Source organism: Rutidosis leptorrhynchoides, chromosome 7 (assembly GCF_046630445.1).
Source record: "Rutidosis leptorrhynchoides isolate AG116_Rl617_1_P2 chromosome 7, CSIRO_AGI_Rlap_v1, whole genome shotgun sequence".
Lineage (NCBI taxonomy): Eukaryota > Viridiplantae > Streptophyta > Magnoliopsida > Asterales > Asteraceae > Rutidosis > Rutidosis leptorrhynchoides.
The window spans coordinates 330,546,305-330,565,736 of NC_092339.1; the positions used below are offsets into that span (position 1 = coordinate 330,546,305).

At 32.4% G+C, this 19,432-nt stretch overlaps 1 protein-coding gene and 1 long non-coding RNA gene across 5 annotated transcripts; both read right to left on the reverse strand.

The window, feature by feature from the left end:
• Positions 1 to 3,314: 3,314 nt before the first annotated feature.
• On the reverse strand, positions 3,315 to 5,711 carry LOC139860298 (uncharacterized). Its single transcript, XM_071849063.1, has 2 exons — positions 5,186 to 5,711; positions 3,315 to 4,591 (listed from the first exon to the last, which is right to left on the reverse strand). The coding sequence occupies exons 1-2, from the start codon at positions 5,709 to 5,711 to the stop codon at positions 3,315 to 3,317; spliced, it is 1,803 nt and encodes a 600-aa protein (XP_071705164.1).
• A 5,509-nt stretch (positions 5,712 to 11,220) lies between these two features.
• On the reverse strand, positions 11,221 to 13,384 carry LOC139858143 (uncharacterized). Of its 4 annotated transcripts, XR_011762826.1 has the most exons (4): positions 13,147 to 13,384; positions 12,804 to 12,910; positions 12,028 to 12,123; positions 11,221 to 11,724 (listed from the first exon to the last, which is right to left on the reverse strand). It is a non-coding gene; the product is annotated as an uncharacterized lncRNA (long non-coding RNA). The 4 variants fall into 4 exon arrangements; XR_011762827.1 differs by lacking the exon at positions 12,028 to 12,123; XR_011762825.1 differs by having other exon boundaries at positions 11,221 to 12,123.
• Positions 13,385 to 19,432: the final 6,048 nt, after the last annotated feature.

Genomic DNA, 19,432 nt, shown 5'->3' on the forward strand with positions numbered 1-19,432 from the left:
TTCATATAGACAATTGACCACCCAAGTTGACCGGTGATTCACGAACGTTAAAACTTGTAAAAACTATATGATGACATATATATGGTTATATATATAGTTAACATGATATTATGATAAGTAAACATATCATTAATTATATTAACAATGAATTACATATGTAAAAACAAGACTACTAACTTAATGATTTTGAAACGAGACATATATGTAACGATTATCGTTGTAACGACATTTAATGTATATATATCATATTAAGAGATATTCGTACATCATAATATCATGATAATATAATAATTTAAAATCTCTTTTGATATTATAAACATTAGGTTAACAATATTTAACAAGATCGTTAACCTAAAGGTTTCAAAACAACATTTACATGTAACGACTAACGATGACTTAACGACTATATACATGTAGTGTTTTAATATGTATTCATACACTTTTGAAAGACTTCAAGACACTTATCAAAATACTTCTACTTAACAAAAATGCTTACAATTACATCCTCGTTCAGTTTCATCAACAATTCTACTCGTATGCACCCGTATTCGTACTCGTACAATACACAGCTTTTAGATGTATGTACTATTGGTATATACACTCCAATGATCAGCTCTTAGCAGCCCATGTGAGTCACCTAACACATGTGGGAACCATCATTTGGCAACTAGCATGAAATATCTCATAAAATTACAAAAATATGAGTAATCATTCATGACTTATTTACATGAAAACAAAATAACATATCCTTTATATCTAATCCATACACCAACGACCAAAAACACCTACAAACACTTTTATTCTTCAATTTTCTTCATCTAATTGATCTCTCTCAAGTTCTATCTTCAAGTTCTAAGTGTTCTTCATAAATTCCAAAAGTTCTAGTTTCATAAAATCAAGAATACTTTCAAGTTTGCTAGCTCACTTCCAATCTTGTAAGGTGATCATCCAACCTCAAGAAATCTTTGTTTCTTACAGTAGGTTATCATTCTAATACAAGGTAATAATCATATTCAAACTTTGGTTCAATTTCTATAACTATAACAATCTTATTTTAAGTGATGATCTTACTTGAACTTGTTTTCGTGTCATGATTCTGCTTCAAGAACTTCGAGCCATCCAAGGATCCATTGAAGCTAGATCCATTTTTCTTTTTTCCAGTAGGTTTATCCAAGGAACTTAAGGTAGTAATGATGTTCATAACATCATTCGATTCATACATATAAAGCTATCTTATTCGAAGGTTTAAACTTGTAATCACTAGAACATAGTTTAGTTAATTCTAAACTTGTTCGCAAACAAAAGTTAATCCTTCTAACTTGACTTTTAAAATAAACTAAACACATGTTCTATATCTATATGATATGCTAACTTAGTGATTTAAAACCTGGAAACACGAAAAACACCGTAAAACTGGATTTACGCCGTCGTAATAACACCGCGGGCTGTTTTGGGTTAGTTAATTAAAAACTATGATAAACTTTGATTTAAAAGTTGTTATTCTGAGAAAATGATTTTTATTATGAACATGAAACTATATCCAAAAATTATGGTTAAACTCAAAGTGGAAGTATGTTTTCTAAAATGGTCATATAGACGTCGTTCTTTCGACTGAAATGACTACCTTTACAAAAACGACCTGTAACTTATTTTTCTGACTATAAACCTATACTTTTTTTGTTTAGATTCACAAAATAGGGTTCAATATGAAACCATAGCAATTTGATTCACTCAAAACGGATTTAAAATGAAGAAGTTATGGGTAAAACAAGATTGGATAATTTTTCTCATTTTAGCTACGTGAAAATTGGTAACAAATCTATTCCAACCATAACTTAATCAACTTGTATTTTATATTATGTAATCTTGAGATACCATAGACACGTATACAATGTTTCGACCTATCATGTCGACACATCTATATATATTTCGGAACAACCATAGACACTCTATATGTGAATGTTGGAGTTAGCTATACAGGGTTGAGGTTGATTCCAAAATATATATAGTTTGAGTTGTGATCAATACTGAGATACGTATACACTGGGTCGTGGATTGATTCAAGATAATATTTATTGATTTATTTCTGTACATCTAACTGTGGACAACTAGTTGTAGGTTACTAACGAGGACAGCTGACTTAATAAACTTAAAACATCAAAATATATTAAAAGTGTTGTAAATATATTTTGAACATACTTTGATATATATGTATATATTGTTATAGGTTCGTGAATCAACCAGTGGTCAAGTCTTACTTCCCGACGAAGTAAAAATCTGTGAAAGTGAGTTATAGTCCCACTTTTAAAATCTAATATTTTTGGGATGAGAATACATGCAGGTTTTATAAATGATTTACAAAATAGACACAAGTACGTGAAACTACATTCTATGGTTGAATTATCGAAATCGAATATGCTCCTTTTTATTAAGTCTGGTAATCTAAGAATTAGGGAACAGACACCCTAATTGACGCGAATCCTAAAGATAGATCTATCGGGCCCAACAAGCCCCATCCAAAGTACCGGATGCTTTAGTACTTCGAAATTTATATCATGTCCGAAGGGGGATCCCGGAATGATGGGGATATTCTTATATATGCATCTTGTTAATGTCGGTTACCAGGTGTTCACCATATGAATGATTTTTATCTCTATGTATGGGATGTGTATTGAAATAAGAAATCTTGTGGTCTATTGTTACGATTTGATATATATAGGTTAAACCTATAACTCACCAACATTTTTGTTGACGTTTAAAGCATGTTTATTCTCAGGTGAATACTAAGAGCTTCCGCTGTTGCATACTAAAATAAGGACAAGATTTGGAGTCCATGTTTGTATGATATTGTGTAAAAACTGCATTCAAGAAACTGATTTCGATGTAACATATTTGTATTGTAAACCATTATGTAATGGTCGTGTGTAAACAGGATATTTTATATTATCATTTAATCTACGTAAAGCTTTTTAAACCTTTATTTATGAAATAAAGGTTATGGTTTGTTTTAAAAATGAATGCAGTCTTTGAAAAACGTCTCATATAGAGGTCAAAACCTCGCAACGAAATCAATTAATATGGAACGTTTTTAATCAATAAGAACGAGACATTTCATCGCACTAGACTCCACCTCCTTCTCAACTGATGCCCAGATGATACGCGGTTCCATCCTTCAACCCACCGGAACCTTTAATCGAATCTCTATACCCAATTGCGTTTAATAACCAAACATCTGCCATCTTTGACTCCTTGGTCAACTCCTTAAGCTTTTGTTTCTCTTTTTCAGATAAATTAGAAACTAACCAGAGTCTTAACTACTCATCTTTCTCATTCATCGCTTTCTTAACCCGCCCGAATAACCTTCTCATAGACCTATCAACCACAATATCATCAGGTGGTTTAACCACGGGTTTTTCTTTAACAACTCCACCCCCACACTTAGGCTTTCTACTAGTCTTAGTTTTAACATTATCAGTTTCACTAGTCAGCACATTCACAGAATCAATGGGTGTAGGTGGTGGTTTAACACTAAACTTTGTCTGAAAACTCAAAGTTTTACCTCTGTCTCTCAAAATCAACTTACAAGTCCTCGAGTCAGTTAATGTACCTGCAGTTGCTAAAAATGGTCCACCTAAAACAATGGGTACAACTTTATCCTCTGGCATATCAACAACCACAAAGTCAGCTGGAAACTGTAATTCACCTATTCTAACCACCAAATTTTCAGCAATCCCTATGGGTTTACTAATTGACTGGTTAACCAATCTAACTCCAGTACTAGTCGACTTAAGCTCATTCAAACCCAAACGTGAATAAACAGACAAAGGCATAAGATTGATACTCGCACCTGAATCAGTTAAACACCTAAAAATTTCAGAGTCGTCAATCCTACAGGGCACTATGAATGGCCCGGGATCACCTAACTTTGGTGGCATATCACTCTTTTCCAAAATAGCAGCACATTCTGCTTCAAGAAACGCGGAGGATGCCTGCTCATGCTCACCCTTTTTCGCCATTAAATCCTTTAAAAATTTCCCATAATTGGGCATACCTGTAAGAACATCAACCAGTGGTACATTCACACAAATATTATCATTATTATTAATAGACTTACAAACAGTGTCCTTTGGTTGCTCGGATTGAATAGCTCTTGGATATGGAATGGGTGGCTCGTAAACTTTCAATTCAGGTAAGGGTTTCACCTCTTCTTCCACTTTAATCTCATCAGCATTGAACTCAGGAGACTCGGTAGTCTCAACACTCTTTACTTCCGACTGTTCATTACCCGAACTAGAAGAACTCCCCGTCATCAAACTCATTAAGTAATTACCATACGCGGGAGTTATATCACTAACTCTAATCCAACCGTCTATACCATTATGAGTATAAGTTGGTATAACCTCATCGGAATCATAACCCTCAACACCAGAAATAGCGTTAACTTGCGAATAGGTAGGAACCTGAGGCTCTTTATTCTTCGCATCACTTCGGTTATTATTAGTCAAGATTGTTCGGGGTGTCCCATTGACATTCGGATTGGCTTGCATATTCGAAGGGAGAGCACCCGATGGTCTCTCCGTGAGCAACTGAGCTATACGCCCCACATCCCGTTCTAAATTCTAAATCGAGGCCTGCTGACTTCGCACTTGCTGTTTTGTTGATTCACTATCTTGCCTCAACGCCGTGATGCTTTCATCTGTATTCATAATAAAACCCCACAAAAACTCCTCTAATGAATGACCCTTATCCACATATGACTGATTTTGATTTCGATTAACAAACCCCGGCGGTCCGTTCCTTTGATAACCCGAACTACCTCCTTAGTACTGATTATTGTATTGATTACCCAAGTAGTTCACCTGCTCTTCCATAGATGCCTGATTACAATCCTTTGTGAGATGTGGCCCTTGACATAACTCACAACCAACTTTCATAGCATGCATCTCTTTAGTCATCGATTCCATTTGTCTTTTAACAGTTGCTAGTTGTGCTCTAACCCATGCGAGCTCATCACTAGTTTCGGTACTAGCGACATGAGAAGAGCGAGAAATATCCATGTCTTGATGCCAATCATAAGAATGCGTAGCTGTTTCGGAGATGATGTTATAAGATTCATCCGGAGTCTTTTTCATCAAAGAACCACCTGCAGCAATATCTATTTCTTTCCTCGTCGGCACATTAACACCTTTATAGAAGATCTGGACTTTATTGAAGTTGTTCAACCCGTGTTGAGGACAATTACGTAACATCTTACTAAACCGTGTCCATGCATCATAAAGTGTCTCATGTGGCTTTTGAGTGAAGTGATTAATGTCACTTTGCAATTGAGCAGCCTTAGAAGTTGGAAAGAAACGCAACAGAAACTTATCTTCCATCGTAGTCCAACTATCAATATCACCTTCAGGCAATGATTCTAACCAGTCCTTGGCGTCATCTTTCAAAGACCAAGGAAAAACCCTCAAATAAATAACAGTATCTTCAACCTGAGCAATCTTGAACAAATTACAAATACTCTTAAAATTTCGAAGGTGCTCGAATGCATCTTCTTTCGGTGTACCCCTGAACTGACATTGATGAGTTATCATGTTAAGAATCTGCCCCTTGACCTCAAAATCTGTGTTGACTGCCGGTTGTCTAATGGCATGTCTATTACCAGCCCTCGTGGCTTTCATTAAAGCTTCCATGGATTGACCTCGCGCTGGATCACCCATTGTATCTTCTTCCTTCTTGATATATTCGAAATCCGGAATATTAAAAGGTAACTCTAAGAAACCTTTGGCGATTTCTTGCTCAACTTTAGCTTTGCTGCGTGTATGATAAACTCTAGACGGTTCCAGAGTTATTAGTACCTAACCTGTGCTCACACCACCACAAAACCAAAGCATAAAACTGATAATAAAAATAACAGAAAAGTAACTTTCACGAAAACAAGTTCCCACGAAAGGATCGAATAACTAAAAGCTTGTAAAATCCTAAGACACGCCGCTCTCCGGCAGCGGCGCCAAAAATTTGATATGCTTGAGACACACCTAATCTTATTGTAATATGATTATGAATTCGTCCACAGAGAGCAGTGTTCAAGATTTTAAAACTAATAATTATTCTAAAAACAAAGTTGTAAAAATGGGGGTTTTGATTTAAAACTAATTAACGCAAAGTAAATAAACGAGAATTCAGATGAGACAAGGGTATCCACCTAGAATCAATTCCCTATGATCCGAATTGCTTCAATTACAACAGATAAATCATGTAACTCAGTCCAGTTTTATTTTCATAAAATCTAGGCTACTTCGGTGTCCCTGTGTAACCTCACGATTGAAAGAACTAAACGCAAACCAATCACCAACTATGTTTCTACTTCGGTGTCCCTACGTATTCACACAATTGTCTAGATCACACAAGGTGTTGAAGCATAAGTTATTAATCGTCAATTAACTGTCGTTAACTAATAAATAACCTATGTGACGGGTTCAATTCAAATAATTCAACCAACAATGGATCTTTTAACCAAGCACACAATCAATTAAATAATAATTACTCAAGATGTCGGTTAGTGAAGGATAAATTAGTGTCCCTTTTTAGCTTCACTATTACCTACTCGATTAATGGGTCAATTGTTATCGTTTACTTGTAGTTTGGTGTCCCTTGTACAATTCAACGAATACTAAATTATGTGTCCATAACCTAGCAAGTCTATCAATCACTTAACTGTCGTTAATTAATCGATGAAACATACAATTGAGGGATTAATCAATGGAAGTAATAAAACCAACAATCAAGAGTAATTATAATTATGTAGAAATCATAAAAATAAGTAATGCATCACCTAGGTTCAATCATCTAAGTGAATACAATTAATTTAACTCGTGATAATTGAAGAACACATGATCAAATAATTTAAGTACAAAGAAAACATTACTTACATTATTAACAAATAATAAATTCTAATGTACTATATCATATATATGAACGAGTATCCTAAATCAAGATTATATGAATTAAATTGATGGACAAAATATAGATGGAAGTCTTGCAAGATCTCACCAAAAGAAATTCAACATCAAAAATTCGGCTACTTGGTGATGTCTGACTACTTGGTGATTTCGACTACTCTCACCACCCCAAAAAGTGGGGCGCTCCTTGTTCCCAGCAAAAACTAAAGATGCAAAATAATAATAAACCTAATCTAATTCGTCCTTTTTTCTCCAATTGTAAACGTAGGAATATAATTATATATAAATTAAAACAAGGGTCGGTGTGGTGGGATTGAACGAAAACGTGTGCAGCAGGCAAGCACCTCTTGGCCTATTAAAGTGAATTTGGCCCAAAATGCTAGAAGTCATTCTTATTAATTCACCCGGCCCAATATTTTGTAAAGTATACAGCAACTAAACTTTGTCATCTCGCGATCGGGAAAAAGACGCTAGCAACCGCGAAGTGGAACATAAACAGCAGCTTAGTTTTCGCTTGTCGTTTGTCTTCATTTTGATGTCGACTTACATTAAAATCTCGTTCAAAATCACAACAAAGTCCCACTAACACTTCCTTGACCATAAATCTTCATTTTAATCCCATACGAACTCAAAGTCTTCAAAAAACGTTGAAAGTAATAAGATCGAGAACCGATAATGCATTAGAAAATATATATAAGTTAGGCGTTATCACTTGTTGAGGCCTTCCGAATTCCTAACATATAGTAACCAATATATCCTAGTTATCCATATTATCGACTGATTTAATAAGTCGGTTTAATGTTATTTTGGGAGTCTAATTATTGACTGTGATTTTTAAAGACAACATGGGTTGAGCAGAAAACATCGTCTGAGTTGGTAGTAGTAAAATAAAATTAAAAATAAAAATATATGAATATGAATGGGCGAAGGGGAAAGACTAATGTGAAATGAGTATTGATCAACCTAATCTAATTTTGCTTTTCAATTTAACGTTAGTGGTAAATATCACTATAACTCAATTTTATGTACACATCTGTCAAATGGTATAACTAATTTTTTTTTTTTTTTTTTTTTTTCCGATTGTTTTCATTTATCTTTAATGCAACTCGAGAATGATACATAATTATTTTTCCTTCTTTTCTTTTACTCTCATTCTAACTCAAAAACACATATAACTATTTTTATATTACATTTTTCCCATCTTTATTATCTCTTCCACTTTTCTTCCTATTCTTTTTGTACTTGTGATTTTTTTTAGGATATCAGAAAATGTTTTTACAACTTGACCATCTTGTGATGGTTAATTGTCGGAATTCACTCAACCTATATATACTTACTAGATTTAAGAGCTCGTGCGTTGCACGGGGACTCTTCAACAAACAATCTTGAATCATAAAATGATATATCAATTAACGATATGATATAGACAGTGTGACAAGTATTGTTGTGGGTGAATTTCTTAAGTATTTTTGTTTTACACAAAACACATCACCAAGAGTTTGATAACTTAAACTTTGTTTTAGATATAACACATAGATTCGAGAAACTAAATAGGAGATGTTATTTTTTTTTCCTTTCATATATATTGAAAATTGCAGAATAACAACATTTTGATAAAGAAATTACTTAAAGATAAACCTTGTGACTTCCATCTTTTAACATAACAAACAAAAGTTTGATGCGTTTGAATTCAATGAGACCTCTGTCTTCAGGCATGAATCCATTTAATTTGACAAACTTAGTCCAGCCCGACGACACGTACAAATTAGGTTTTTTCTTTTGTGGTTCTTCTTTCAGACCCCATATATAAATAACTTTTTGGAGATCATAGCATTCATACCGTAGGTCGGAGTATACGAGTAGTGAATAGCAAGATAGCATATGTCTAATAAGCCTCATTCATAGCTGCTTTTACTATTGTGATGAAGATGAGCCTATTACAAATTGTTAAGTGCAAAATAATAATACAAAGAGCCACATAAAAAATGAATGAATATTTGAAATACAAATAGTCAAACCTTTATCCTCATATTGAGCTTTCAAAAATGTGTTGACATTAGTTCAGTATTATACAATATACAATTACTCCATTTGCAAAACCTCGGTAATAAAATGAGGCTACTCCCGTATATATGAGATTGTCAATAAGCTTATTTTTGACAACATGTATGGGATTGTCAATAGATTAAGAGTCCGTGCGTTGCACGGGGACTCTTAATCAGACTAAATTAAAACGTAAAATGTTATATCAATTAACGGTATGATAAAGACGGGGTATCACAAGTACTTATGTGCATGAAATTAAAATAATCTGCTCAAATATATTTGTATAAACACCTTCATGAATCATGATGTTTAACCAACAAATATGCCAAATGAGTTGCTTTCGGTATATTTTAACTAACAATGACAACAAAATAAGAAGTGGTAAATTTTATAGTTTCTATCAAGTCAAACAGTCATGGTTTAGAAGTTGTTTTTCAAATGGGTTGTCAGTAAGTGCAATGAACTATATTAACAAAAACTCATTGACATTATGATTCCAAACCATTTTGCCAAAAACATAGTTTGACTGTGCAAAATAAGTCAAACTGTATTGACAATTTAATCTACTTTAACTGCACATAAAAGTCAAATTGTTTTGGCTTTTAACAAATTCATTGCAAATTGGTAACAATTGATTTGGTATACACTTTATCAACACAGTAACGAACTAATGAAACGAACTTTATAAAAGAATTTAAAAAAAGAGAAGCATAACATATGGGTCCAAATTGCTACATTACAATTAAAAACTAATAAATGAAAGTATAACAATTTGAAAGTTTTAAAAAAGTGTAACATAGAATTTTGTTCATGATTATTAGAAGATGGTAGAGAATCAAGGATACTAACAAATAAGAAAATAACTACCCAAACAATCAAAATGAGACCATGAGTTGTATAGGATTATTTGCTAAACGGATTTGGAATAGAAGAAAAGTTCTAGATTTACCTACGATCTGGATGGCACAACAAATGTGTACCAGAACCATAAGTCTTACTCCATTTCTAATTATCATCATGAAGAGGCATTAAAGGCGATGTCATTGATCTCAAGTCGCTAGCAAGCTGTCAAATGACAATTCTAAATGAATTGTGTCCCGACTTAACCTTGAAAACCTCGTATGAGCAAAAAAGTTTCAAACTTTATCATGTGAGACAAATGTACCTCGGCAACAACCCACTAACCAATCGTCATCTGATTGTCTTTGACATATCTCAATGTGTATTAAGCTAAGCAAAATCACTACAAAAAGGTAGTCTGGAAATCAGATTCATGATATTGGTTTAAAGCAAGTAGTAATGGAAAAGATTTAAAGATTGACCGGTGAAGTTAAAAAGATTGCAAGTAGGAACATACAGAATATACAACGGGTGATTGTTTGAAGCTTTTAAATTCATGCAAAACTTTGTTTACAACCCTCTATCTTCACAATAAAAATCAAATCAAAGTACTTATTAAAACACACTCATATGGATTAAGTAATAGAAAAACAATTAACATTATCTATGAAAACTACCTGCCACAACACATATAAAAAATACTATTAAAATAAAAAAATAAAAAAAACCTTTAAACACACTCAAATAGATTAAATACCCTTAAGAACAACCCTATTTAAATGAAAATAAAAAGATTTATGAAATGAATTTGGATACTATATGGAGTTAAATAACCGATATTAACTAATAAGTGTGAAGCAAAAACTACTTCTTTTGAAGGAAAAGTAAAAGCATCAATACGAAGATGAAGATAATAGCAAAGCAGAGCAAAAAATATAATAAATGCTTCTAAAACTTACCGGAGAAGAAGATGAACTTAAACTTGCAATATAGGTAAATAAATGCTTCTGTTCGTTTGTAGTTTACCTTTTGTTCCGGCATGCTTCTTTTACAACACCGAGAGAAAAAACCAACAAATAAAAGGTAAGATGAAGAATAAATGGTCCGATTTTCTTTGCCCTTTAACTTGTTAATGATATTAGAGAAAGCTACATACACTAATATACCATAGCTTCCATCAAAAATGATATCTACAAACAAAACTTGGTAACCATCTAACACCTATCTGGGAATAGAAAAGAGTAATAAGATGTAAGAATCTCTCTAATCTCCAAGTGTAAGCAAGTATTTCGAACTTCCAAGAAGCTTAAACATTACATCTCCATTGTCTGCTTTTACCAAAAAATCAAAAACAAAATCAGTTATTATAAGATCATTAAACCTTAATTTAACAATCAAAACTTTCATAAGAAAATAAATAAGCAGTATTTCGATTGGGGAAGAAGTATAGTCAAGTATATTAATGCAATAACAGTACATAAAAAGGATTCGAGCAGTTTGCATCAACTTTTTTCAAATTGCAGGCTCTGGAAACACGAATGTGACAAAATTCATAAGTTGATTAATATCATATCACAATATCTAAATTTAGTATAACGAATAAAGGTAATGAACAAATATAAAGATAACTATAAATATCCTCATCTACTTGTAAATGATTTAATAAAAGTTGGGTAACTACAAACACTACCAGAGCTATTTTATTAGCGTCATGGGACAACATCCATGCCTTAACCAAGCAAAGCAGGTTGCGAAGTGACTAACTTTCTATTTGGCTTCTTGGCTATTGGTGAGCAACATTTTTTGTGATCGAGCTTATGTGGAAACAACTTCATATAGACCATAGAGCCATCAAAGCTTCCAGTTTTTGGTTTTAGGTAATTACCTAGAAATAAGACATTTAATAGGTAACCATGTAACACAAACATCCCATCAAATGAAGATTAATCAGCAAACATAACATCAAGAAATGTAGGATTATCACCAACATATGTGATTCGTTGCAAATCACATAACAAATTCAAAAATTAGTCACAAACCCTTTAATAACAATTCAGTAAGGTGTAATAGAAATAACCCCACAACATATTATTTTAAATATTACTGTTGTTAGCAGCCCAGCAGCATCTGCAGCAGCTGCAACCGCCCATTTTAACACACGTTTAATACCTAATTAGACTCGACAAACCTGAACATATGATATGCCGTTTGAAAGCTTATCGGGAACACTTTATGTCCCAATTATTTGTTTTCATCCAAACTTAACCAGTTTCAACTTAGGAACCTGCAAAGTAGACCCGAGAGGCATTTTAAAACTTTTACCCAAAATGACATCAAATTTAGTTAGCGACCCAAATTGTTTTCCAATGTACCCGAGTGACACAAATTCACTCAACATCTCTAAAATGACTTTATAAACCTGTTGGTAACTTCAAATTTCAAAACTAATGCAAACGGGTCGAAATAGACAATAATGACCCAAATGGATCATAATTTCCCATCTTAACCAATATATGTTCAAGACTCGTTTTCAAAATATCATTACCAGCAATTACACTTAAGTTGACATAATTAACATGTATAAATCATTAAATGCTCAATTTGACACATATGACCAAGCAGGTCAAAGGGTTAAAATGACCAATTATGACACATTACATACTTCTATCCCATCAAATGAGTAATTGACCACAATCAATCAATTCAACTTATAAAATCAATGACTCAACCAATTTTAACTTTTACTGACAGGTCTGATTTTGACTTAATAACCAACGTTGACCAAATAATTGAACGGATATGGATAATTGGATTGGTCTATTCCTATGAAGGAATAATCGGTGTTTTTACAACATTGTTTGATACCGTTATCCACCTACCTGACCATTCATATGACTTGAAACCAACTATCAGCAAAGAGATTTTGTTCATTATTTAACTACGGAATGATGGACATATACGTACCCTTTCAACTACAGAAATCTCAAAAGACAGAAACTTCTCCTTAAGCTCATTTGCAATTTGAACAAATCAAACATGTTGCGACTATTGTTTTTCCACCAACCTTTAACCTAATTAGTCAAAATTGTGTCTGAAACATCAATATAATCCAAGCGCAAGTATGCAACAACCAAGAGAGAATAAATAGACAATTAGGGAACAAAAGAAAGAGCAAAATGGATGATACCTGCAAACAAACAAATTCCGAGTCCCCACGCACACGAATATGACTAAATCAATATTTGTGTAAAAAACTAAAATTAAAGTATAACAGAAAAAATTGAAAATCTAATGTTAAGTAACAAACCTGATTAAAGAAAAGAGATAATGGAATGTTGTAATCGCAGAAATTTAACGGAAATTGATACGGAGTTCCTTTAATTTCATGAATTTGGACCAAAAAATCGAACTTGAATCATCAATTTTTTTTTTTTTTTTTTTTTTTTTTGCAATTTAGGGTTTCAATCTAATGGGTGAAAGAGACGAAGAAGATAGGGATTTAGGGTTTGAGTTTGGTTTGGGTTCAACAGACGAAGAAGGAGAGTTCTAAGTGAGGAACAATTTTTTTTTCTTCTTTTGTTTGTACGGCGTCGGTTTTTTTTTTCTTGATTTGTTTGTACAGCGTGGCATACTTAATTATTAATGATAATTAGCCTACTGATTAACATGTCAGCATCTTAGATTAGAATTAACTTAATTATTACCACATGGGATTTTTTTTCATGATTTATAAGATGTATAATAGATAGATAATAGATAGATAGATAGATAGATAGATATAATAGATAATAGATAGATAGATAATAGATAATAGAATAGATACTAAAATACTACACGAATATAAATGTCAACTTAATTTCATTTCAAATTGTCACGCACCAACGTTTATTTAACCTTGAATATAATTATATTAGAATAACGAGTGAAATGAGCAGTAGAACCACGGATTTATTTAAATAAAACAGTTTAACGATATCTATTAAATGCTAAGAAAATGTCACATACATGACATCACTTTTTAATAAAAACTTTACCTTAAAAAAATAAGACTTTTCTAACACTCATGCTTACATCATTCAGTTTTAAATTAATTTAATCTTAATCTTTAATAGATATAAAAAAGGGCTAAAATACATAACCCGTGAAAAATTATACGGAATAAATATCTATATACGAAAGTTTTAAAACAGAAACCCTAGAAAATTGCATCGGCCTTCTTCTGCATTCATCGGGCACTGGACCGTCCCACGCCTCAAAACTTTCGTATCATTTATCTTTGATGCCAAAAGTTCAAACGAGAACCATAAAAAAGGCGAGAACTGCGAGAACTTTTGATTTATAATGATTTTTACATTGGGTTAAAGCCAAAAATATGCTACAAACTTACACAAATGTACCGATGTCGCCCACAAACTCATTTCCGTCCTATTGCCGCCTACAAACTTTCAAAAAGTGTGCTAATATCAACATTTTGGCGTTTTGACCTGTTTAGCCGGTAATTTTGAGCTGATAAATTTTTTATTTTTTTTTTAAGAGTTAAGATCCAATCAACGAATGACACGTGTCAATTTTGACCTGTTTAGCCGGTAGCAAGTTATTTTTGTTTACATTGGTACACTTTTTGAAAGTTTTTGTTTACATTGGTACACTTTTTGAAAGTTTGTAGGCGACAGTAGGACGGAAATGAGTTTGTGGGCGACATCGGTACATTTGTGTAAGTTTGTAGCCTATTTTTGGCTTTAACCCTTTTACATATAACTAGATTGAATAACACATAAACTTTGATGAAGAGTATGAATGAACATAAAATAGTTGACAAACTTATATTTTACCTATATAATTAAATATATAGTTTCTCATTCACATGTGCATATTTGTTTCTGAACATGTGAACAGTTTCATATAATTAACAATTTAACATGTAATTTGAGCTAATGAACATATGTTTGTTAATGATATGTGCATTAATTAACATTTGCATGTAAGTTGTTGCATCTAAACGCATAAAAACTATTAAATTAAATAGTTCTCGCAGTTCTCACCTTTTAGTAGTTCTTGTACAACTTTCATCTCACTTCACCCACATACCCCATTTTTCTCCTCCACGAATATCTTTATCTTCTTTCCACCATTCAACTCTCTTATCAATATTTTCTCATTTCATTCAATTGTTGGTCAATTTACCTTAAAGAAGAGGATCGTTGAAAATTTTTGTTGTAAATTAAAAATTTTTGTCATTGTTATCGACAAAGGGGGCTAAAACCTCATGTTGGTGTATATGATTTTACTTCAACAATATCTTTGTATCACTTCTAGTTGTATATCATTTTATTTCATCAATATCTTTGTATCAGTTAACGACTGACGATTGTTGTATACTTTTGCTATATTAGGTTATTTAGGGATGAACATCCTTATCATGGGAGAGAACTTAGGCTAACAGAAAATGGGGGCATTTGGGGTAATTAAGGATGCTGAACGTTATAGAGAGAGTTTAAAAGGTGAATGGTTCAGAGATTTTTATTTTCTCGTTCAGCAGCAAGTTTCATTCAGAGGCGGGAACCAAACACACTTAATGCTGACCGATTCAGCAATCAGTGCTGAATGGTATCATCATTCTCCCCCGGGGCTTATTAATTAGGTTAAGGAAAATATGAAGCGCCCCCATTAAAGAGAACATTCAAGGATACATCGAGTCTCTTGGATTTCACGTCATAGCGTCTATACCGGACTGAGCATATCCAAGAAAGACACAAGTGGTTTCCTTGGGGACAATTTCTCTCTTAACTGCGCAGGAATATGAACAAAAGACGTGCATCCAAACACTCAAAAATGCCTATAGTACTGCTCCAGTAAGAAGTTCGTGAGGTGCCGCTCCCATTCAGTGACAATCAAACACACCCATAATGAAAATCTATATTCAAACTGTGATTTCTCAACAATTTGAGATCAAACATCTCTACATTCATCGGGCACTGGACCGTCCCACGCCTCAAAAGATTTTTTTTACCACAATTAAACCGTTTCAGATTCAATCAAAAGGTATGTTTCTATCGGGTTTGTCTCAAAAAATTGAGTACTCTATTCATTACTCCTTTTTTTTTTTTTTTTTTTAAATATGTTGCGTTTATCTGCTTCATCTAGATCCTTTATATTCAAGTTGGAGCTTTTCTTTCTGATGATGTGAAGATAATCACAATATAATTGAATTTGGAATATACAAGTCAAACCAGAAGCAACTTATATCCATCTACAACTTATAATAACAAGGTACTCCTTCTTAGGTTTCGACTTTTACTAATTTACGAATGTCTTTTTACTGCAACTAGATCAAGGTTGATTAACACATGCATCAATTTCAATATATGTAAACGAGTTTATAGATATATCGCAGTATATGTAAGCACCTTTGTTGTTTTATATGCATATCAATTGTTTGATGAAATGACCAAATGAATAACTATTACTCCACTTATTAGAACTATTGGTGAGTTTTTTATTTCTTTACATGGCAAATGTTAACTTTTTGTACAAACAAAGTCTTCTAAAGAGTTTTTACCGTCCCGAGTCAATGACTTCTTTCTTATTAGTTGTATATAATTCAACTATTACATTAATTTTGCTCTTTTCACGTGCAGCCTACAAGCACACCATCACGTGATTATCATACATTTTTATACAACCACAGGTGAATACTCAAATTGATTGTATGATTATACTAAAGATAATCAACCTTCATCCTCTGTATCCTTGAATATTTTTTCCTCATCCGAAAGTAAGTTTCTTGATCCATGTATTTAGTGCATTGTCTCTACTACTACCATATTCTATGAATAAATATATATATGAGGCAAGATATGAAACTTGCTATTTAGTAGTGTGTTTTTTATATTGATATTAACATGTATTATGAATCTTTGGTTGGACACCGTAATGGCAAGTGACAGTAACTATGTCAATGTAATGGTAGGTGGTAGATGTAGTGATAATTTGTTGAGATCTCCAATGGGTGGTTTGGTTGGGCTGTTTTAAAATCAACTGACTAAGAAATGGTTTATTCTGTCACACATAACATGTCAAATAACCTTTAAGCTGATTTTGGGATATTACTGTTTTAAAGTACACATAGAATTTGTGTTCCTCAACAATGTTTGCCTCCACAAGTTTTCACTTAGTCACATGTAACGAATAAATGAACACATTCTTAAAATAGTGTATTTGTTTCCAACTCGTGGGAGGTGAGTTTTTCTAACTCGAACATAAGCGGCTTAATCGAAGTATCCTTGTGATTTTTCTGACCTTTAACTCTGATATTTAGCTTTATGTGATGAATTTTGATGCTTGAACTATTTTGAGGATTTGATAATTAACATTGTTCACAACTAATAGTGTATGATATTCTTCAACTTCTCCTTTGATTTGTTTTTGTTTTTAAATACTTTTTTTGTTTGGTATAGATAGAATTCTTTACCCTTTTTTATATAGTTCATATTGAGGTAATAGGAATGCTATTGCTGTTTCTTTATATGCTTATTGTATAGTTATAGGGGTGAAAGGTATAAAAGTAATTCTAATGGATGTTGGCTTGGTTAATTGACGTTGGCTTAAAAAACACATCTTTTATCCTGTTTTCTTTTATGAAACTTATAGTATGTCAATTTGATTATCTATGTTATAGAGTTTAGTTATTTTTGAGGATTTAATTAAGATTGTATTGTGTATTAGTGTCACCAATTCTTTCAAGAATTCAAAAATGTTCCATTCACTCAGTAAAACCTTTGATCGGCTTTCTTGATCACTAACCAAGATAAGGTCTAATGCATGTAGAAAAGTCTCGGTATTTTTAACAATGTTAATGCTCTATCCCTATTTTTGCGAAAAATCAGAAAAGGTGGAGAAAAAAATTTGCAAATTGCATCTCATTCACTTCATAATTTTATCAGAAAGGGTGGTGACGGAGGTGACACACTTTTTAGAATGATGTTTGGCTATCTAATTCCTCTAAATGTTAAAGTGTTATATTTCCTAGGTTATTTGCCCTTGAAGTGAATAAAATGGCTTTGGTCTGTGATAGAATCAAAAATGGAGATGTGGGCTTAGAAGGTATGTGGGACTTGCTGAAATAAGAACATATCACTACAAAACAAGAAAACACATACAACCACATAACTAAAATAACCGAAAATAACTAAGAAGAACTTTTACCATTCCTTTCATCCGGACGTGATGTCTTCCCCTCTACCTTATCTATATGGACACCTTTTCCACTCCGAGACGGAAATTATAAGTAATTGTATTCATGTAGTTGTATTCAAGAAGTGAGTTAATATGTTTACAAAGTTTTGCTACCTGCACTTTTATCTTTAGTAGTTGTACATCTAAAATATTCTACTTATCGTGTCTTCATAGTAAATTTACTTTTATTGCAGCTCATGAATAATGATTGTAAAAAATCTGCAAGAGCAAAGATGATGAGATGAGAGGTAAAGTATTTTGAAGAAAGAGCAATATATTCAAAGGTGTGGATATATAGTTTTTTATACCAATAATACTATTTCAATGATTTCTTTTCAATAATACTGTTATATTGTTATTGTTAACTATTGATATATTAACATCAGTATAGTTTACAATTAATTGATGCCATTGCATATGTGTGCACCACTTCATTTTGTACAACCTTTATGCATTTAACTTAACCAGGTTCCATGACTTGAATACTTTGATCATTGCAAATTGTTCTTTTTTTTTTTCTTTTTTTTGTAGGTGCGGTTATAACATTTCATTGTAATTTGGCAGCTATCTTTTATGTATCAATCTTTCAACCATTTTTATTTCTATGCTTGATTAACAAAATGATTGTAGAACTAATGCATTGTTCATTATTGTGTAGTTATTTGAAGTTATAACATTCGTCAACTAAATATATCATTCAATAATTTTTCTTTAAAATCCCGTGATTCCACGGGTCTCTGCACTAGTATTTTAAGTATTAAGTGAATTTAAATGCTAAAGTCATTTAGTTTAATGGCCCGACGGATTCCGACTAACAAAATTATCGTTGTTTTTACAAATACATTGATGTACCTAACTTGGTAGGAATAAATAAACTACATTTATTCTCTTACCATCATCTTTCAATTTTCATCACGATTACTATTTTTCTTGTCATAAAAGTCTACATTAGAACATTTTCTTGAGACGTGTATTTCGCATGCATATATAACGTAATTAATCTCGTAAAGGGAACTCATATTTGAATTTAAATAATAATATAATAATAATTAATGAGCGTGAATTTTTTCCGGAAAAAACATGAAATAATTAAATAAGTAGATTTAATATAATTAGTCATTAATTAGATTAATGACAGCACCTTAAGGGCTTCGATTTTTTTTCTTTTTCTTTTTGATTTTTTTTAACAAATGAGTTAGCCTAATAATGACATCATCATTATAGGATTTTAATATAAACTATAGATAAAAGTCAATTTGTTAAGTTGGTCAAAACAACCATTTCAATTATCCAATCATATAAACCACACACCTTGCATGAGTGTTCACCGAATTGTCCAATAAAGTATATCACTCGGG